The sequence below is a fragment of the Xenia sp. Carnegie-2017 genome, unplaced genomic scaffold (assembly GCF_021976095.1).
Source record: "Xenia sp. Carnegie-2017 unplaced genomic scaffold, XeniaSp_v1 HiC_scaffold_23, whole genome shotgun sequence".
In the NCBI taxonomy this organism is placed as follows: Eukaryota; Metazoa; Cnidaria; class Anthozoa; order Malacalcyonacea; family Xeniidae; genus Xenia; species Xenia sp. Carnegie-2017.
The window spans coordinates 12,866,073-12,889,215 of NW_025813486.1; the positions used below are offsets into that span (position 1 = coordinate 12,866,073).

At 34.7% G+C, this 23,143-nt stretch overlaps 1 protein-coding gene across 1 annotated transcript; it reads left to right on the top strand.

Annotated features, from left to right (window-relative positions):
- Positions 1–547: 547 nt before the first annotated feature.
- LOC124448575 (transmembrane protein 104-like) lies at positions 548–20,407 on the top strand. Its single transcript, XM_046999540.1, is given in 11 exon segments — positions 548–737; positions 1,368–1,489; positions 3,446–3,524; positions 6,785–6,821; positions 8,045–8,097; positions 10,206–10,236; positions 10,313–10,412; positions 11,820–11,961; positions 17,571–17,664; positions 18,866–19,167; positions 19,170–20,407. Coding segments are annotated over 11 exon segments (1,431 nt in total). The 5' UTR covers positions 548–704; the 3' UTR covers positions 19,608–20,407.
- The last annotated feature ends 2,736 nt before the right edge of the window (positions 20,408–23,143 follow it).

Genomic DNA, 23,143 nt, shown 5'->3' on the forward strand with positions numbered 1-23,143 from the left:
TATGGGTCTTTGGCAGTTTGCATTGATAATTGCTATATAAACGTTTCTACCTTATCAAGGGACGTGAAATACAAAGAAAAGACCAGGGGCCGGTTGCACAAAGCCTGGATAGCATTATCCACTGGATAGCAAATTTTCTGAACGTTCATAAAATCTCTTATAGGAAAAAAATATGTGATTTGAACTGTGCAATCGCTGAAATGAAATATTGTTTCGAAGATTTCAAAATTTCTTTGTCGTGAGAAAAATATAACACCTTTTTTACAAGTTTGAAAATTTTCGCGATCCATTGGATAGCGCTATACCCCAGGCACCAAGAAAATAAAGGTTTCCTTTTGTCTTCACTTTTATAAAGAAGAATCAAATCAAGCTCGTTAACAGTCAGATTATCGTTAAAGCTTTGTGAACTGCAGATTATATGGTGCTTTGCTTGCATTTTTTGACAAACAGACATTCATTTTAATTCATATCGGTCTGAATCGATTCAGTCCAGTAACTTACTAAGATCAAAGGAAAAAGAATTGAAGGAAGTGAAACAAAACATGAAAATTGTATCATGACATGGCTACTTGAACAATGAACATGTCTACTTGAACAATGAACATGGCTACTTGAACAACTAATCACAAATCATTACGTATCAACAAATGAACATTTGACTATTTCAGCGATCGCTTCGTAGCTAAAATCGGCTACTGAAGGCAATGGCAACGTCGGATGACAAGTACAATTCAGTTGTAAGTACAAATGTTATTACCTTAGATTTTGATGTACTTATAAATTTATGTTCGACGGAATTTGAAGTACGTACGCACAATGAATATGATAATGTGTTATTGAAGTTTGTCCTTGGTTTTCTAAAGTCATAAAAGAATTTCTAAAGGATAAATGCTTGCTTTATACACTTATTTTGTTTGTATTTGACATTCAAAAGACTTTGACATAAGATGACGTTGGATAGTGAATGTATTTAAGATTAGGATATGAGTATGGAAGTTTGATAAACAGCAAGTGTTATTCTAGAATGTGATTAGTCATTCAAGACATGGAATTTTTTTTGTGTGGCTACCATTTGTTTTGATAAATCATTCAAATGAATTGGCACATTCTATTTTTTACACTTTGCAATGTAGCAGACAATGGATGTCTGACAGACATCTCTGGCTCTGCATGGACAGCATACTTTTTCTTTAGGTGAAATAAATAATTTTTGAGTTAGAAATCAAATTAAGTTTGGTTACTTAGTGAAATAGTTTTTACTTTAAAGCTTTTTGTTTAAAGGCCATTTCACCTACCTTATATCGATATGTATTTTTTTACTTTTCATCAACTTTGTCATGGTTGAGCATACGATTTTATCTTCCTAGGCTGGGTTTGTTTATATCTTCAATTTGATTGTTGGAGCAGGTGCCTTGACATTACCCAGAGCTTTTAGTGAAGCTGGCCTTCTGCTATCAGCCATTGTTGTTGTTACACTTGCCTTTCTTAGGTGAGAAACATTTTATTAACCATTTGCAAACAACCAGTGGCACATCCAACTTGAGACAGTATTAATTGTAGCACATCTCAACTTTGAATTAAGCATCAAGAACGGAATATATATAAATAATAATAATAATGCAAAATAATAGGTTTGAGTGAAGTCTTTGTAAAAACAGCTTAGCAGTGATTTGTTAAATTTTTTTCTTACCAATACTATGTCTATAGTCTTTGAAATTTCTTGTTGATTCAATACAGTTTATAAATTTGCATAAAAAGTGTAAAAATTTTGCTTAAAATGTTTAAACTATTTCATTAACTCCTGCCTGCAGCCACTTTTGGAAATTATAAAATGCACAAGAAAGGATTTGGTAAATACTAAGTGTGTCAACAAAACTGCAACACTCTGAAATCACTTGACATATAAAGTGTGCATGATTCAACTGACATTGATCACCAACAAAGGGCAAATACCATTGAAAAGAATTTCACAATCAAAAGCTGTGGCTAAAATACAGTTGCCTGCAAAAACGTCTTTTCTATGTAGCCAGCCTGCAAGTTTCGGTCAGGCTTTGTAAATTTCAAAAACATTACAATTCATTTCTTTATAAAGCTCTTTTTTTCAAAGGCTTCTAGGCATAAATCGTCACTGCTTACGAGAATCTTTTTTTGGCATACAACAAAGATTTAGTTATAACGAGTTTTATTCCCTAATCACACGACATAAAGTAACCCCGATTTAACCCAGGTTAATTTTTTGCGTGTAAGCACAAGTAACCCAGGTTTAACCTGGGTTAAACTCAACCCATATTTAAACTAGGTTAAACCTATGTTAGTAGTGTTTACACGAAACAAAATAACCTGGAGTATACTTGGATTAATTTTAACCTTGGTTACACCCCGGATAGTTTGTGTTATGTGAATTGGGCATCACACAATGCTCATATACAAGTACACATAATTTAAGACATCTTCAGATTAATTGAGATGAATTTTATACATTAGGTTTTAAATACAAGCATATATTAGAGGGTGCTAAATTACATATAAAGAGAGTAGGAAGTTTAGATATCAGAACAAAATGAAAAGGACAGTATAATATAGAAGGTGAAGGGCTATTGAGTTGCCTTGTGTATTAAGAGAGAGTTTAAGCTTAGATATGAGAAGGCTTTCATGAATCATATAATCATAAATGTCAAAGGAAGAAGAGAGAATTGAGAAGTCATTAAAATCGGCAGAGTGAGATGTGTTTCTTATAAGTGAAAGAATTGCAGATGGTGGTGGACAAGAGGAAGGTTTCCATGTTAAGGGAGAGATTCCCAAGTGTTCCGTTATTCTGGTGTGTAAATGACGCGTGGTTTGACCCACATACGATGCAGAGCAGCATCGAGACTTAAATGAGTATACAACACCAGATCTCTGGAATTTGGGAACCTTGTCCTTAAAAGGAAAGAAAGAGGAGAGAGGAGAGACCATTTTTATAATTGTAAATTTAATAAATGTAAATACTTTGTAAAATTTTATTGTATTTTATTTGTATTTTAGATATTAGATATTATTTGTTATTATAACTTTACTAATTTAGATATTTGTAATTCAGCCGCAAGGCTGCAATTAATATTTTAATAAACTACTTACCTTACCTACGCTTGGAAGAACGAAAACAAAGCGGACGTTAATATGAGGAAAGGCAGCATTACAGAGTCGAGTGAATTGAGTGCGAATCTAAAGACTTATTTTCTGAAAGCTTTTTTGTACACCCTGCAATTTTGTCCTCTGCATAGCCGAATTAAAACCTATTACCTAATTCCACTATACGATCTGTTTTCGTAGTAGCTACGTACGTTTGTTGCATGTTTAGATAAACTCATAGCCATTCAATGTGCGTTCTTCGGTATTTTGTTTCGCACGTTTGTGTCATTCCATAAATTCGACGAAACCATAAGTTTTTTTTTATTATTTACAGTTTTGTGACATGTTCATTTATGGTGGAATCTATGGCAATTGCTAACGCTTTTCTAAAGGGAAATTATCAAGAAACGGAGGTTAGTATCACTAAACCGGGCCTCCTTCAGAAACTGGAACTGGGACAATCTTTTTTGTCGTAGCCATATGACGTCATGATTTTAGCTACAGTCAACTTTTGTTATAGCGCACAGGTCCGTGTTTTAATGTCTTTGACAGTGAGAATCCGTGGTAAAAATAGGTTTAATTTAAATATTTCAAGTTGTGCTGTATAAGGTTCTACAGTACCGCTCGCGTATTTGTTAACATACAGTACGCGTATGAAACGCGTATGAGACGAAAAACATACGCGTATGAGACGAGAGCGATACGCGTATGATACGAGAGCGATACGCGCGCATGATATCAGAACGCTACGCGTATGATACGCGATAATGATACGAGCGATACGCGTATGATACGCGATACGCGAACGATAATATTTACGCTTACGTATGATAGAACGATACGCGAGAGCGATACGCGTTGAGCGATGGATACATTTATGATTGATGATATATGTATACGCATATGATTAGTATGTTACGCATATGTTGATACGGATTACGGTTTACGCTTAACGTGATATACGTGATACAACGATACGTGATCGATATTACACATACGATACGCATATGATTATATGATTACGTATGATATATATGATATTATGATGATACGCACGGAGTGATCGATACGTGATAACGATACGATGATACAACGATACGTGATTATGATAACGATGTATGATCGATACGCGTATGATGATACGCGTATGAAGAACGATACGGATGATGTATGAGAACGATACGCGTATGATACAACGATACGTGATGATAATGATGATACGCGTATGATCGATACGCATATGATATAGTAGATAAACGATACGCGTATGATATACGCGTATGATAACGATAATATGATTACGCTTATGATGATACGCCATTATGATATACGCATATGATTTATGATTTATGATATAATGATAACGATACGATATGATTACATATGATTACGCAACGATACGCATATGTTTTATGATGAACGATACGCATATGATTACGCGTATGTACGATAATTACGATGATTACGTATGATAACGATAATGATTACGCGTATGATACGATGCATATGATGCATATGATGTATGAACGAGGCGATATGATCGATACGCATATGATAACGATAATATGTTACAAAGCGATACGCATATGATGAACGATACTATGATGCAGCGATACGCGTATGATAACGTACGCGTATGATACTGATATATGATAGGATGTATGATACGGTATATAAGGCGATTCGCGTATGAGAACGATACGCGTATGAACAGGCGATATATAAGAACGATACGCATATGATACGAACGATACGCATATGATCGATACACATATGATACGATACGCATATGATACGATACGCATATGATGATAATACGATACACGTATGATACGCGATACGCGTATGATACTACGCATGATATCAGAACGATACGCGTATGATACGCAAATACGCAAATACGTGTACAGTAGCACTGCATTTCGGTAATATTTTGTCAAGCTAGGTTAAACGTATTACTTTAAAATATTTTAGTAACTAAATCATCGATTTTGTTCATGTAACGAGAGAACAACACTAACATGTTTGTTGAAAGCCACGTGAAGTATCGGCAGTGATCAGCAATATACCTAGAGGTAGCTATAGTTTTAGTCGAAGTATTACAAAATGTTCTTTCAGAAGTGTACGTGACACAGGATATTCGTAATAACAGGATGTAGCTACGGTTATTCGTAATATGTAGCTACGTGATAACAGGATATTCGTAATAACGGGATCTAGCTACGATAACGGGATATTCGTAATAACAGGATGTAGCTACGTTATAACGGGATATTCGTAATAACAGGATGTAGCTACGTGATAACAGGGATGGTGTAGCTACGTGATAACGGGATGTATACGGGATATTCTTAATAACGGGATACGTGGTATATTCGTAAAAACAAGATGTAGCTACGATAACGGATATTCGTAATAACAGGATGTAGCTACGATAACGGATATTCGTAAAACAGGATGTAGCTACGTTATAACGGATATTCGTAATAACAGGATGTAGCTACGTGATAACGGGATATTCGTAATAACAGGATGTAGCTACGTTATAACGGATATTCGTAATAACGGGATGTAGCTACGTTATAACGGGATATTCGTAATAACAGGATGTAGCTACGTGATAACGGGATATTCGTAATAACGGGATGTAGCTACGTGATAACGGGATATTCGTAATAACAGGATGTAGCTACGTGATAACGGGATAGTCGTAATAACAGGATAGCTACGTTATAACGGGATATTCGTAATAACAGGATGTAGCTACGTTATAACGGGATATTCGTAATAACAGGATGTAGCTACGTGATAACGGGATATTCGTAATAACAGGATGTAGCTACGTGATAACGGGATATTCGTAATAACAGGATGTAGCTACGTGATAACGGGATAGTCGTAATAACAGGATGTAGCTACGTTATAACGGGATATTCGTAATAACAGGATGTAGCTACGTTATAACGGGATATTCGTAATAACAGGATGTAGCTACGTGATAACGGATATTCGAATAACAGGATGTAGCTACGTGATAACGGGATATTCGTAATAACAGGATGTAGCTACGTGATAACGGGATAGTCGTAATAACAGGATGTAGCTACGTATAACGGGATATTCGTAATAACAGGATGTAGCTACGTTATAACGGGATATTCGTAATAACAGGATGTAGCTACGTGATAACGGGATAGTCGTAATAACAGGATGTAGCTACGTTATAACGGGATATTCGTAATAACAGGATGTAGCTACGTTATAACGAGATATTCGTAATAACAGGATGTAGCTACGTGATAACGTGATGTAGCTACGTGATAGGATGTAGCTACGTGATAACGGGATATTCGTAATAACTGGGTGTAGCTACGTGATAACGGGATATTCGTAATAACGGGATATTCGTAATAACGGGGTGTACGTTTTGTCTTAAGTTTAAAATATTTTCAGATAAAGTGATTTCCATTTGCACAGGAGAAATATATATGTATAGATTTTTTGCTTAGAGAGTTGCGGTGAAGGCTAAGGTTTTGTGAAGAACGAAGACATGAATATTTGAATGAAAAATTAGGAAACTTATCTCACGATGTAATTGGTTGACGCTTCATTGAGGCCAATGTTCTAAAAGCATATACGTAAGCAATGATTAAATTTCGTTCTTTCTTTGCAGAATGAAGGGATGACAAACGAAGAAAAGAATTTGTTGGGTAAAGAACTGTTTATCTTAATATCGAATTACATGTCCTAAAGTGTTTATTTTCCGTTTCATTATAAAGTAAATGTTCAAAATTTGACTCTGAAGATGACTGCCGCTAAGGTTGTCGAAACATCCTTAAACAGTCCTTCTCAGGACTTTATTAACCTGGACGATCATCATTTACAAACATGTTCCGTTTCATTATATTAACAGCCCAACTTTTATTTTTTGTAACGAGCGTTTTATATTTTTCCAATAGATACGTAGATAGATAGATGATAGATGTTTTGAATTAGGTTTATTTTACAAAATTTAAACTTTTCAAATGTATTACATAAAGAATCATTTTTAACTATTATGCAACGCGCGCCTCTTATTTGTTTATATTCGTGCTAAATACGTATGATAATTTCTTCCATCACAGAATGATCTTTCTTTCAGGCTCTTCTTAAAACTTTAACATTACTTGAAAGTAACTGATTCCAAATGCAAAGTAGTTATTTGAATAACAAGTTTAAGTCTTCCTCTTTTAGGCATGTTTTCAACCGTTGAGCTTTCCATAGTTTTGAATAGGTATTTTGCCACCAAAAGAAATACGTTTATGAAGAAACTCACTAGCAAGCTTCTGAAAATACTTTTTTGATGCAAAAACGACACAAATTTTGATACATACACAAAGATGCATAAAATACAATTTTTTTTCGTTTTTGGAAAGCAAGGGATTATATTTAATTCATGTATTATGGTTAATGAATAGTTGATGCAACTAATCAAAATTTACTACGAATTGCTTCTTGCATTGATTATTGTGTCCATTCAAAAAAATTTGAACTTCAAAACACCATTAAATGCTTTCCGTTCACATTATACTTCACATAGACGTGTAGACGTCTCAATTAGCTACTATACATTTTATACAGTAGCTCTATGTGGAACACATTACCAGGAAGAAATTTTATGAAGGATGTAATAAGTTAAAAGTTCGTCTTATATTCTGATGGTGAATTTGTAATAATTCGAAGCACCACTGTGTGAAAAAACTATCTTGTTTGTTTCCACAAACTTTGAATTAAAACTGGACCTTTTCTTCGGAATATAGTTGTAGTTTTAATTCAGCAAATTGTGTAGTTTTAGTGCATGATGATTTTCCCAATCCCTTTTTCCGTCTAAAATGCATGCAGAGTGAAAAAAATTCAATCCAGTCCTTCTATGATATGCTTAATTTTTTTTAAGAGAATTCTATTAATGAAGAATCGCTGTTTAAAATCGAAAAGAAAGTAGAAATGGTGAGTTTCAATGATAAACAAAAGTTTTATTCACACAAGCTAGTTTGGCACTCTCACGGAATCATTCAAATTAAGCTCCTTCAATCATTATTTTTCAAATTTTTGTCTCTATCTTAGTCCGTTGCCTGTGGCATCAAAACATTTACTTTCGCAGCCACCATCGCGGTGCTAAATTTTATGAACAGTATTCTATAGTTTTTGACATGCAAATTTCTTTATTCCCACTCACCAAAACCCGCAGTTTTCTAGAATTTTAAGGATGAAGATCGTTCCCGTTTTGTTGTTTAGGCGACCTTTTTACTTGAAGTACTCTCCATACCGCTTGTATGAAAGATTATGCAAGTTGACAGAATATTGAAGCTTGCTACAAGGTCAAATCAATTTACGAATTATTTAGTAAAGAGGTGTTATAATACGAAGACAAGGTTCAATCGAGAAAGATGTGAAATCGTGATGCTACTTGTTAATTTTCACTGTTCATTTACTTCATTGACTCATTCTCACTTGACAGTTTTTCGTCTGGAATATTTTTATTTTTGAGCAACCAATAGTGCATTTACGTACAATTGTAATTATTTAGCACATCGGTTAGTGCACAACTGCCATCTATCTAGTAAATGGCGATAGAACTTATTTTTGTCAATTTTGCATCCATGGTTGAACGGATTTGATGGGGCACTGTGATGATTTCCATATTGCTGCTTGGTAATTGGCACGTTTGATGTATGTCTCCAGACAATCTTTATTAGGTGGCAGGTTGTACCTGGCCATGTTAATGCCAATGCCAGGCATTGAATGGTAAATCTTACATTTTACCTCCTCCAGACTCTTGTGAAGTTCTTTAGTGCTTACAAAATATTCTCCAAATTCCTGAAGAGCTTTGACAGCTTGGGCATCTTCTGACTGAAGCTTACATCTGGACACTATACTACGTTCATAAAACAAACTGTAGCAAGCTTCTATATTCTGTCAACTTGTATAATCTTTCTTACAAGGAAATTGTATTTCGCTTTGTTTACCTCTCTAAAAATACTGTGAGCCCACGACTCAGCTCAAAATGGTATGAGGGGTACTTCAAGTAAACAGGTCGCCTAAACAACAAAACGGGAACGATCTTCATCGTCAAAGTTCTAAAAAACTGCGGGTTTTGGTGAGTGGGAACAAAGAAATTCGAGTTCAGCATGTCGAAAACTATAGAATACCGTTCAAAAATTTAGCACCGCGATGGTGGCTACGAAACTTTATTTCTAAGGACATTTTGATTACACAGGCAACGGACTATCTGACTTTCTTGATTGTTAGATGCATCTTACGGTCACAGTTGTCAAATTATAGATCCGCTGTCAGATCCTTTATATGCTAAATAACTGTATCCGTGTAAATGAGTAAAACGTATATTTGCCAAAATTTTCTTTGTCAAACATTTTCTCGTGTAAGCAGGATACTTTGTTGATTGCGTGTTTTGATGTAATGGCAAAAACATGGGTAGGTTTTTGAAATGAAAACGTTTAGTTTCGTGCACTATCGCAACTATTATTTTGCTGTGTTTTCTTAATGTTCCGATTTCGGTGCTATGAGAGAGTCAAGTAATCAGTTGGCTAGCAAACTTTCTTTGCGGGCTCATTTACACGGGCAAATGATCGGATCAGTTTAATTTTCTATGGCCAGATCATTTGTTGAAAAACTGCCATGCCAGATATAATAGATATATTATATATATTCTCTGATGATGGCTTCGGAATAAAGTCGAAACACGTTGCCTCTCCAACCCTGTGGGCTTGGTAGCTCAACAGGTAGAGCGGCGGACTAGTATCCAGTAGGTGCGAGTTCAAATCTCGTCCAAGTCACATGTTTTTCATGTGCATATTAAAAACCGTGTTAGTATTAATATATTATAGTCACATCATTTTTATCTGTATATACAAATGAAAGGTTACTTCTATGTACTGAACATGCACGCTACTTATTTTTCTCGCGTTTTCTTACGACTGACGTCATTGGCTGACGTGTGTTGTCGTAGTGATTGACGTAATCTTCTGTTCGTTATATGCACATGAAGGCATTTTTTTGTTGTTTTTTCCTGTATTCTATTTCTGACAATTTCTTAGGGTGAAATGGCCAGAATGTTTTTTGGAAAAAGTAAGTTTAAAAGCTTCTCTATTTAGTGTTTCACTCTGCTACTTATTTAGCTAATTGATATTTTACTATTTTTTAGTTGGCATTCGTTTATTCTATCTTTGTATCGCTATTTATCTCTATGGTGATCTGGCGATATACGCGACGGCCGTCCCTAAATCATTGCGTGATGTGATTTGGTAAGTTCGAGCGTTCATCAAGGGAGGGGGGGAGCTATTTGGAATATTTTAGCCCACAACAACAATACATAATTCTTAATTGATCTTAAACTATCTTTAACCCTGACGGTTTTTTTTGCTTGAAACGGGAATACTTTTTATAGTTTGTGTACAGTCGAATGAAGTCATGATAAATTAGCTATTAAGTCACGTTTTTAAAATTCCAACTGTTGTTTTCGTAAGTCTTAAAAGCGTACTTGATAATGTATTTTAATTACATTATCACATGCTTTGACCCACTTGATAATGCATTTTAATTACATTTCACATTTAAGCCTCCGTTGTTCGTAGTTAAATATACGTGTAATCACGTGTATATTTCTCTCTTTCATTTCAAAGAGTAGCTAATACAAAACGTTCTGCCTTGTCTTTATTAATTGTTTAGCTAAACAGTTTTTAAATCTATGTATATTTTTGTGGCCTATTTGAAGAGTGAAAAATAAGTTGGTTGTGAATAACCTTACGAAAACTGATTTTGTTCATCAAGCAATAAACACAAATCAACGTTTTACACGCTTTTAAAGATTTTTTTAACAATTTTGCTTTGTTGAATAAAGATAAACCTGATGGTTCCTAGGTGGTTTTTAAAGTATTTATAAAATACTGATTATAGTATGAGGAAGTCTTGCGTTGCAAACTGATGGCATGATCCTGAAATTTACGAGAAATAAAATTAAAATCTATTTTATAAAATGAAGGATAATTAGTTCCCTGTAACGATGTGCTACGTGTATTTTAAAGTGTTTAGGATTTTTTTTGATGGAAACATGAAAAGTTGTACAGGTTCAAAGTGTCGATGTCGGAGAAAAGAAAATAAATTCTTTAGATAGTTAAAGCGGTTTTAAGAACATTCGCAATATATTTGAAAAGACGAAAATTTTATCTTCATGGGTTTTTGTTTCCTAGAAGTAGATGACTCCACTTAGGCCGACGTAAAAAGGAGAACACGTGCAATAAAGACAAAGCTTTTATTTTACTAAATAAAGCTGTCTTAGCAAATCTTCTTAACAAACCGCACTACAAATTTGAGATATCTCACAGGTGTATAGTGCGACGACATCGTTCAAGCGAATAATCAAAGAAAACGTTTAAAAGGAAAACTGTGTTTTCTCATTTTTACGTCATTTTACCTACTTCTTGGCTCAAACAGCCCTTAAAGATAAAATTTTGAACTCATTAAATATGTAGCAAATGTTCTTAAAATCGATATAATTATGTAAAGAAGTTTTTTCTATAACCCTGATATAGATAGCTTATAACTTGTCATGTTAGGTTTGTTTACCCTTTTACATTTTTCCTTAAACATAATTGAGGAAGAAATTATTAACCTGAACTAAACATCGCGTTCCTTTTAAATTTTCCTTGTAGCGAAAAATCCTCGAGTCCTGCTGCTAACAGCTCCCATAGTCATGTTGCCAATGTTTCCAACGCAACAAATTCTTCGACAACGTCGCCAAAAAAAGATAATTGTTTTGGCTTGAAGGAAGATACGGTGTATCGAATTATAGTGGTATGTACCTAGAAAACTGAGGCTTGTTGACGGGTAAATTATCATGTTGATGGTTAAGGGACCCACATTCATCATTGCATATATTCTACCTTATTTTTTAGTTTCTGTTTTATAATCAATTGTTATTACGGACTATAACATGAATAATATATACCTAGACAAACAGGACGTTATTCGTTTTTTGATTTTTTTTCGTTATAGAGTGCTCAATACATATAAGTAGAACTAAATATATTTGTTAAAGAAAAAAGTGAGAACAACTATAATTTTATCCAGACAAGCCTGTTTCGTGATTGCTCATTCATCAGGGGATGTAGTAAAAGAATATTCACAGTTATCATATAAATATATATATATATATACGTTTTGGTTATTTACATAATTGGTTAGTTTTAGATTTTATGTTAGTTATTACGTAAAAGTGTTTTCTTCCTATGGCTTCAGGACGATATTATTTCATTGCGTTTGTTCAGGGAAGATAATTCAGGTTGGTAGATTATGATGAGTTTTTCTTTGAGGCAGAGGTTGCGACTTCTTTTGTATTTGTGGTACGTTCCGCAGGAAGAGATAATTCGCCAGAATATGGAATCCAGGAATGGTCGATGATTGCGTCTTTTAGTTTCCATATGTGTTTACTAAGTTCGGTTGCGTTTTTGGGCTTTACATGTCGGAATGATGTTGTGTCGTTTCTATATCTTGTTTTGAAGTCGTTTTCAGTAAGTCCAATTTATGTTTCAGTTTTTGTTATTGTCTTTGCGTTTAACATTAGCTTGGTAAATGATTGATGATTGTATGCAATTTTCGTTAAGTGGACATGAGTTAATGTGTCGAGAGTTGCATGTTTAATTTTTTTCAAAACTGTGTATTTTATTATCGTGGTGGATTGGTGGATTGAGGATGAGTTGGTTGTGGTTGTCAATGACGTGTATGATGTTGCACATGGTACTGTAGCTTATTTTGATTGTGTTGCCGTTAAAGATTTTTTTTCACTTCTACGCAATAAAACATGTAAAATACACGACAAATTTCTTTAAAGTAACCATGTTTCTGCATACTTTATGCCATCTTCAATGCGAAGTGAATCAATATAGGAAGTTTACATGATAATATGTTATAGTGATAAAGCGTAAATATCGAATAGTTATGACTATATATAGGATCTTTGAAACTAAAGTGATTTTTGATTTGAGGATGAAAAAACTAGTTTGATGTCTAATTCTGTGCAGTAGCTAGGGTTTTATTAGGTTGTGTATTTTAATCCGTTCCGTGATTTGTGAAATGTAGCCAATGTAGGGTAGTTTGAAAAAATAAGTGTCGAGTTGGGTAGGCGTGGGTTCGTTTCTGGTGCTTATTTTGTTTGTGTTTTTGTCGTGGTCATATGATTTAATGACTTTTTCCATGAAAGGTGAGGGAAAAGAGTTTCGTTTGAGATTGTCAATGAGAGCGTTTAAGTCATGATAATAGCCTGTCGACGTGTTGTTGGTTTTCTGTATGCGGTCGATGAGAGTTTTAATCAGTCCTGTCTTATACTTTAGTGAGGTGAAGCTAAAGAAGTTAAGTAATAGTCCAGTGCAGGTTTTCTTATGAAAAGTAGATGTCGTGTATGTGTTCGTGGCTGTGTTTTTCGTAATTAGTGTGTCTAGAAATGGTTGTAGTCTGCCTTCTCTGAGTAGAGTGGGGTCATTATCTAATGGCCCCACTATGTTTAGTCTGCCCACTCTACTCAGAGAAGGCAGACTGCAACGCTTTCTCAGAAATCTTAAAAAAACACGGCTCCATAGACAACCAAATGTACTTTTCAGTTTTCCCTAGAGGCTCACAACCAGCTCGCTTTTATGGTCTCCCCAAACTTCATAAACATAGAGAAAACTATAATTCCCCTCCCATTCGACCTATAGTCTCGTCCACCAACTCATATAACTATAATCTCTCGAAGTACTGATACACTCTACTTAACCCTGTCATACCCAACGTTACACCACATCAAACTCTTTTTCTTTTGTTAACGAACTACATACCCAAAACAACAGCAACAACTACTTCGTCTCTTTTGACGTCCATAGTCTTTTCACTAACATCCTCTTATCCGAAACGATAGATATCTCATTAAATCTTATTTATTCACACCAGCCCAGCCTTACCATTAAAAAACAAGATCTAAAACATTTTCTTTTCATTGCCACATCACAAACTCATTTCCTATTTAACGGACAATTTTTTGACCAAATCGACGGAGTCGCGATGGGCTCACCATTAGCACCCTTTTTACCAATCTTTTCATGAGATATCATGAAAAGAATTGGATCAAGAACTATGACGGACCTAAAGTATTGTTTTACAGACGCTACATATATGACATACTAACTACTAAAAACACGGCCACAAACACATACACGACATCTACTATTAATAAGAAAATCTACACTGGCCTATTACTTAACTTCTTTAGCTTCACCTTACAAAAGTATAAGACAGGACTGATTAAAACTCTCGTTGACCGCATACAGAAAATTGACAACACGTCGACAGGCTATTATCATGACTTAAACTCTCTCATTGACAATCTCAAACGAAACGACTTTCCCTCACTTTTCATAGGAAAAGTCATTAAATCATATGATCACGACTTAAACACGCAAACAAAATAAACACCAGAAACGAACCCACACCTACCCAACTCGAGACTTACTTCTTCAAACTACCCTACATTGGCTACATTTCACAAATCACCGAACTGAAATTACACAACTTAATAAAGCTACTGCACAGACTTAAACATCAAACTATTTTTTTCATCTTTCAAAATTAAAAATCACTTTAGTTTCAAAGATCCTATAATTATTCATAATTATTCATGTAAACTTCCTATATTGATTCACTTTGACTGAAGATGGCATAAAGTATGCAAAAGCATGTTTGCTTTAAAGAAATTTGTCTATTGTAAATGTTTTATGACTGTGCTCTCACGAATTTCTACGCAATAACTAATATGTAATCTAATAACTAACCAATTATTTAAATAACAAAACTGTATATATATTTATATGATAACTGTGAATATTCTTTTACTACATGCCCTGATGAATGAGCAATCACGAAACAGGCTTGTCGGGATAAAATTATCGTTGTTCTCACTTTTTTCTTTAACAAATACAAATATACCTATATAAACATATATGCCTCGCCTTAGTTATGGGATCTGGCTTTTCGTCACTGGAAGATTTTGCAAAAGCGCTTTATGTTTGTAGAAAAAACTATATGTAATTTGGCAGGGTCGTTGAAAACGAGACACGTACTTTTGGTGTTTACTTTTCATACTTTTGAAACCGTTTTGGAAAGAGAATATACAGAAAGCTGTAGCGAAACTACGAAAACGAAGTACGTCATTTTTTGCTGGCGAATTTTTGTTGTGACGCCATAAAATCATAACTGTTGTCAATCTGAGTACGAAGTTTTGGGCAAAACCACAAAACTTGTCTTCAGGCATTACGTATTTGCCTTTTTTTTAATGTAGCCGTACATCAAAACCAAAACCTATAAAACTTCCATGCATGTTTCTGGGAAAGTGCATACAAACTATATATAAAGTAAATATATGCAAAATATATTTTTACTGCAGTCCTGTATTGTCGAAAAAATCTATATTCCGATTTACCGATAGTGTTTTATTACCTATGGTTGCACTAACCCAGCTAGCACAATGACGTTGTGAAAACTTTGTAGCGACGTTACGTTTACGTCTTGAAATAACGTCTTGAAAACGGAAATTTGTAGACTCCAGCGAACGTCGTGACGACGTTGTGAACAACGTTGGGGAAAGACCTTCCTTCGACGTATTTACGACTTTTATAAAAATCTGCTTTTGCTTTGATATGGAGCTTATAAATATAAATAAATATATGCGGGTAATATAATATTTCTTTATTCACCACCACATTATCCACAAAACCTTTGACGTATTACATAGGATGTTAAAGTTAAGAACGTTCTTAGAACGTCCTTTACTACTGTTGTTGCGACGTTTTACATTCGCGACTTTATTTACCTAAGACTTTTAATAAATATGTACTATACAGACTGTGAACTTTGAAATACTCACAAATTCATGATAAAATTTACTTTTTATTTGAATGTTACATAATTATACAATGATTTAGAAGAAGAAATAATTAGATTTGAATCAAATGTCAAATGAATGACAAAAATCAAAACACAAGAAATCAAAGCTCATTCTAATGTAACAATTTCACCATTCCTACATCATTTCTTAAAGATTCTGTGATCTAAAATAGAAATGGATATTTTAGGTAAGATCAACGCATTGGACGTTTTGGTAAACGAACACGTGCAAACACTCACACGTACTTAGTATAAATAACTATAGGAGGTTTTGCGACGACTTAAAGTTGATCAGAATTTAAGATTAATTCAGCTTTTATAAAACAAAACTCTCAATTTGAGATGGATGATTGAGTAGATCCTCTTAATTTTGACTAATACCAACTTCATCGCGCGGTTTCTTTAAGACGTGACCTCATTTCAGTTGTCGAGATGGGCTGCTAATTTGGATGGTCATATTGTAAAAACACCAAAGATTTACAAACGCGTTAACTTTGCCACTACCGAGCACTCCGTATTTATTTAATTTACCCAAAGAAAAATACTGGCGTAAATACAATCAAAACGACGTAGGTTGAGGGAAAACCATCACACTTGAAGCAATTCATTCGGGCCATAAATTTGTCCGAAATTATTTAATAATGAATCTTTAACAAATATATTACCAAATGGCGATCAAAGGTCAACATGCGGAAATCAGTTTGTCGTTTAGTCATAACTTTATTGAAACGTTGTGAAAGTCCCTCCCTGTGATGTTTCCTGGCTTCACTTTCATAACGTTCAAATAACGTTGTTTGGACGTTTGTCTTAGGTCGTCTTTGACCTAACCAAACCACAACCAAAGCGCGACGCTGTAAGAAGGTCGTATTGTGGTCGTGTTTGTCCTAACCAAATCACAACCATTATGCAAGTTGTATAATCGTCATATTTAGGTTTTTTCCGACCAAACCACAATATGACCAAAATATAACGTCGTGATAACGTTGTGTGCTAGCTGGGAAAATACACGGTAGCTATATTCATTTTACGGAAGTGACGTTTGTGACTCATACTGGACAAACTTCTGTTACACCATACCTGGTGATGTCTAATTGCTTGATCTTAGTCGTAGTCGCAATCCTTGTGGAAGCTCACCAATTATTTATTTATACCTGTCTTACATCGTAGATATAGAAGTATGTTTCTCCATTATCCAAAGAAAACTTTATTTTTTGAAGAAAGTTTTGCTTGTCTGTGAAGAAGATAGTTTGATCATGATGTTAGTTTTTGTGTAAAACTTTCACCGTAGCTATATAAGTTTTTATAACTGTGAAGAATTACGAAAAAGCTTTAACAAGTTCAAAACATCTTGGTATCGAAAGAGTGAAAAAAATCTCAATTTCTATCAAATGCGTTTTTGTGTTCGTGTGGTTGACACTTTTTCTTGATCACTGTTTGTTTTTTAGCCTGTACGTTTTTTACCATCTCTTTGCAATTTTCTCTCTTACTAGGCCGCATTTGCCGTTTTGGTTGGTCCATTTGCATTCACCAACGTACAGAAGACAAAATACATTCAATACATCACAACATTGTTGCGCTGGTTATGTAAGTTGATGACATAATTTCTTGGTCAAATCTCCGTACACAGGATTCAACTTTTAATTTTTTTCTATGATCGAGGGTTAAGGTAAATGGTTTGAACCCGGAGTATCGTTACATGTTTGTAAATGTAGATCGTCCAGGGAGAAGGACTGTTTTGTTGTTGTGACGTTTCGACAACCTTAGCTGTAGTCATCTTCAGAGTCAAATGTCGTCAGGTTAGCCGTATTTGTTATCTGGTTCTTACGTCAATGTATTGTGTGTACAGGACGTAAGAACCACATAACAAATACGGCTAACCTGACGTTTACTCCTCATTTGACTCTGAAGATGACTACTGCTAAGTTTGTCGAAACTTCAGTCAACAACAACAAAAACAGTCCTTCTCAGGGCTATACCAACCTGGACGATCTACATTTACAAACATACAAATATGATCGAGGTTGTTACGTCGCTATATTTTCCCAGTGGTTCACCGGAGCTTAGCTACGTAGAAAATTGAAGGCAGCGAGTACATATTTAGAATGCAAATCTGTTTTTTGCCATCAACATAAAATAAATTGGGTATAAATCCATATGTTGTGATTTCTCATTTTCAAAAGACCATCCCCTCTTTTGGAAGATTATATTTTAGTCCTCCTCACCCCCTCCCCCCACCCTTCCCATACCTGATCAGAACGTTGTAACCAATACGTTTTTGTCATGATCAATAAATTTTAAAATCGTTAAGGGTTAGCCGAAGAGTGAAAATTTCCGTCGAGTTCATTTTGTATTCAAAAAGCAACAATCTTAATAACTATTAGGAATTATCAAGCATTGTGTTCAATAACTTCATTGCGTTACAACATTCGGATCGGTTGCCCCTTTCCACTTCCACTGGAATACGCCAACCGCCTCTCAATTTCTGTCGTGCTTCCACTATCGTTTGAGGGACTCGGTAAGCAAATACAGAAACACCGAAAGCCGATACAGAAGTTGTGAGATAAGACACAGAAAACATAAAACGGATTTTAATACGAACAAATCAAAATTGTCGCAGCTTTTTATGATATCTTTTGACAAAGTGGTGTGTTAAAAAAATATCATACCGTATACGCTTGTATAAAAAACGCGATCACAAATTTGAACACCGTAGTTTTGTTCACACTTCGACCCTCCTTCCCCTCGAGCTAGAAGCTTGCATGATAACGTTGATATTTCTTTGCAGGTTTTGGTTTGATGATTGTCGTTGCTGTAGTCCGTCTTGGACGCAATAAGGGGGCTGGTACTCCCAGTATTGCTGATTTCTCGGGTACTCCAGATCTGTTTGGGGCTTCTGTCTACTCTTTTATGTGTCAGCATTCCCTCCCGTCTCTTATTACTCCATTAAGGAGCAAGCGTCACGTGAACAGCATTCTGTTCCTTGATGTCGGCGTTGCCTTGTTGTTCTACAGCCTTCTCTCCTTCACTGCATTGTTTACGTTCAAGAAAGTCAATATAAAGGACGTCTATACGTCAAGTTTCAACTCCATAATCCCACTGCCATCAGCAAAATTCTTTCGCTCTACCCAGTCTTTGCACTATCGGCGAGTTTTCCAGTTATTTGCATCACTTTACGTGAAAACTTGAAGGCTCTATTCAGGCGTGGGGATGAACAGTTCTCTTGGCCGGTTGAAAGAATTTTGATTCCTTTATGCGCAGTTTTGCCACCGATAGCCATCGCCCTTTGCACGACAGATGTTGAAATGTTGGTTGGTATTACCGGTTCCTATGCAGGTGTTGGTGTCCAATACATTATTCCGACAATGCTCTTGTACTATGGGCGACAAAAGGCTTTCCAAACCTATGATACTTATAAAAACGAGTTCGCCTCATGGTTCAGGCATAAAGTTTGGATATGGATAATACTTATCTGGACGTTGTTTAGTGTTTCTGTTGTTACAGCGTTTCATATCAAAAAGAGATCATGAAATGTTTTTCAATTTCGTATATTGAGTGAATAAACACTTCCGAATTTGTTTGACGACAACTAGAGCTTGTTTAATAATTGTATAAGAGCATGTTGACCAGTCTCTTGTTTTTGGTGTGCAGTTGGGAACTGTTTATTAGCCAAATTTATGCTTTTTTATTTGAGTCTATACAGCAATTAATAACTTATGAAATGTCTTTTCACCGCGAACCCCCCAGATAATCCCAGATAAATATATTGAGAAAGTGCGCTAAAATGTATTCACAACAGCCCGGCGCTGGTGTTCTATCAGAGTCTAAATTCTCCGTGCGGAATCAATCTATCAAGTTAGAGATGACGATGATGTGGTGGTTAAAATTCTTTGCATTAAGAAATGCATTCAACATATTAAAGAAATTGTATTTGTAAAATCTAAAAGGTTCTAAACCACTAAATTGTGACATTGTTTTTCCAAAAAGGCTTGTAGAGGTGGAGTGATTTGGTATTTCCATCGGCGTTGCTAGTGGTTATGCTATGTCGCGCATACAGCTTGTCTAGAAATCTCTTCAAATAGAAAGTCGTCCTTTTGTTTTTTAGAATTATTTTTGGTAAAATATTTACAAATATTTTGGTAGAATATCGTAATTAAATTATTTTTATTCATTTGCATTCGTCACAATTTTTCTTGTAATTACATAATAATGAGAAGAGAGAAGAAGACAATATCTTAATGGAAATTCTCCCTCATCCTTAGAAAAAAACCTAACATACCAGGGTTTACCAATTTGAAATACATCGCTTTTACGGTTTACCTATATATAATAGCAAGATATAACTCATTCTCTATACAATGGACCATTAGAAACTAGGGAAGAGGATGTCGCAATTTTCTCATGCACAATATTTTTTCCTCAATTTTGTCCTGCACAATTTTCTTATTATGCTTTTTTTCAAAGGCTATATGAAATAGGATGTCCATGTGTTGCTTATCTTGGTTTTATATCGAGTACAATACACAACGTTCTGATTACAAATCAGGACTTGGACATATTTACATTATGGCAGAAGAACTTGAATAAATCTACTGACAAGAGACAAATTAGCGAAGGTTTTAAAATAGTTTTACAATGATATAAGTGAATAATGAAACAATTATTAAATTCGACTTTAGCATGATATCAAGAAGTGTTCAGACCTCGGTCAATGTTACTTGCCTCCGCTTCGCTTTAGCAGATAACATTGACATCGGTCTGAATAATTCTTGATATCATGCCTTCACCTCTTTCAATAATTGTTTGTTATTTGACAAATCACTGCCTCTAAGAGAGGGAATATTTCACAATGTAAAGAGAAGAAACCCTCACGGAGTGACATGATCTGGCTGCCCTTAATAGTTTATGCGATCACTTAAAACGCTGCTGCATGTGCTCCCACAACGAAAATATGTACGAATTAAAAGGAAAATAAAATGAGTAAACGTCTGAAATATAGCTTTGGCAAATACTTTAAGAAACGCTTTTAATTGTTCCCAAGCAGCTGAATTCGTCGCGGGTAAAATGTCGCGTTTCTAAAAAACACTTTTTGCATGGAAAAGTTTGAAAGAAGTCGATTTTAAAATCTCAGGAATTCTTTATTTCTATGTATGCTCCCTTGAATGTGCTCTATGAATCAACGTTTCTGCTGTCAACATTAAAATATGTCACTGGTGCTTTGGTTATTTAAGCTTTGTGTTTGTTATACCTATCCAAATATACAAAACGATGCGTTGTTAATAAGAGGAATTATTGTTTGTTTCGAGGGCCGTTAAAATTCTCGTACAATTAAAATTTTAAAACCCCGTTCATGAATTGTAAGGTATGATTTATATATATATATATATAACTTGCACTTTCACACGACTATAAATTTGCTTTTCTCTAGCAACTAAGTTCTTCATTACCATAAAAAGTTGTATCCAAGTAAATAGTGAATGTTAGTGATGCTTGAAATGAAAAGCTAACTATGTTTTCGTTGAGAACTTGAACGAGACTCGTGAGAGACTTTGACTCGTCTGCAATCCATGTGGGCTTGGTAGCTCAACAGATAGAGTTGTAGGTACTTAGAACTCGCGAGCTTTCTATTGGGGAGGTAGAAAGCATGCTTCCCTTTGGCAACTTTTAAATACCGCTACTGTTTCTTAAACGAGATATTTGTATATGATTGTTCTTTTTATGTTGTTGATATTATTTCACTGTAAATATATATTGTATTATAGTGTTTACATTTGAAATAAATCACTTTTTTCTTAACAAAAAGCCATTCGAATCCTTATTCCCAAAATTAAAATAAATTTCCAGGAACCAAACCATAAAAGCAGCAGCCCAAGCCAACCTGGTTTTACTCCTAAAATGCAATTATTTTTGGGTTTAATTCTGGAAATGTCATTTAATTCTGATAATGTCATTTGATTGAGGATGAGTGCACATACTAAAATTCCCATCATTTTTATTTACGTTATTTTTATCGTCTAACAAAAACGGAAATAATTCAACATAGGGGATCCCTAATTACGGAAAAGAAAACAGTGTTTATTTACACAAAGATTTACACAGTGCAAGAATTATGCGTAAATAGCTAAAAGATTGAACCAACAAGACATTTGTATATCATTCTTACTAAACAATTTTCATTAAAAAATTGTTATGTTTATTAAGAAAGTACTACAAACACTTTACTCAAAATTCGCTTGCACAGTTCCATTTCTTTAACGATTTACAAGTACATTAATTATTTACATGAAGACACATGCAAGCACCAAAAATTATTCAAATATTTGAACATGAAAATTGTTGTGTTTTCTAATACAGCTTAAGCACTAAAAATTTCCCATGTATACTGATTCTGAACAACAAAAAATCATGTCAATCGTAATTTTAGTTTACGAAAGTATGATTTGCTAAAAATCTGAGTGGTGCTAAAAATATTTTAAGACGAAATCTGCAACCTGTGTTGCCATATTTCTCATATTTACATGAATTGGCTGAGATGTGCTCAGGAACTGTTGATACACATGCTCCACATCATTTTGTTCCAAATAGTTTTTACTTAAAACAGTTTCCTACAGGTTTATGAGAAAGGTTTTCTTTTGAACGTGAGAAATAAAGCAATTCGTGTTTAAGATTTCAACTTTTTCTTTTTCGGGTACCACCTAATGGATTTATAACACAGTAATTTTGTGAGCTAGAATAATTAATGCAAATGTTACAATGCGTTTTTTTGTTCAAAATCAGCACAGGGATAATTCTCAGTATGATTGACCAGGGTAAAATACATTCTTGCCGGGAAAAATACGCATTGCACAGAAATTTCTAAGCCGTTTCATGATTTATACGAAACAGTAAATTAAAAGAAATGATTTAAGAAGAAGTTTTCGGTTCTTTGACTCTTGAAATTATTAGTTAATGTGAAGGTGACATTAATATTAGCTAAGCCCTTAATAACCAAACGCGAGGTCGTGGAGGAATTATCGGACCGAGGTCTTTTTGTACAGACCAAGCCTATAGGACGAGGTCTGTACAA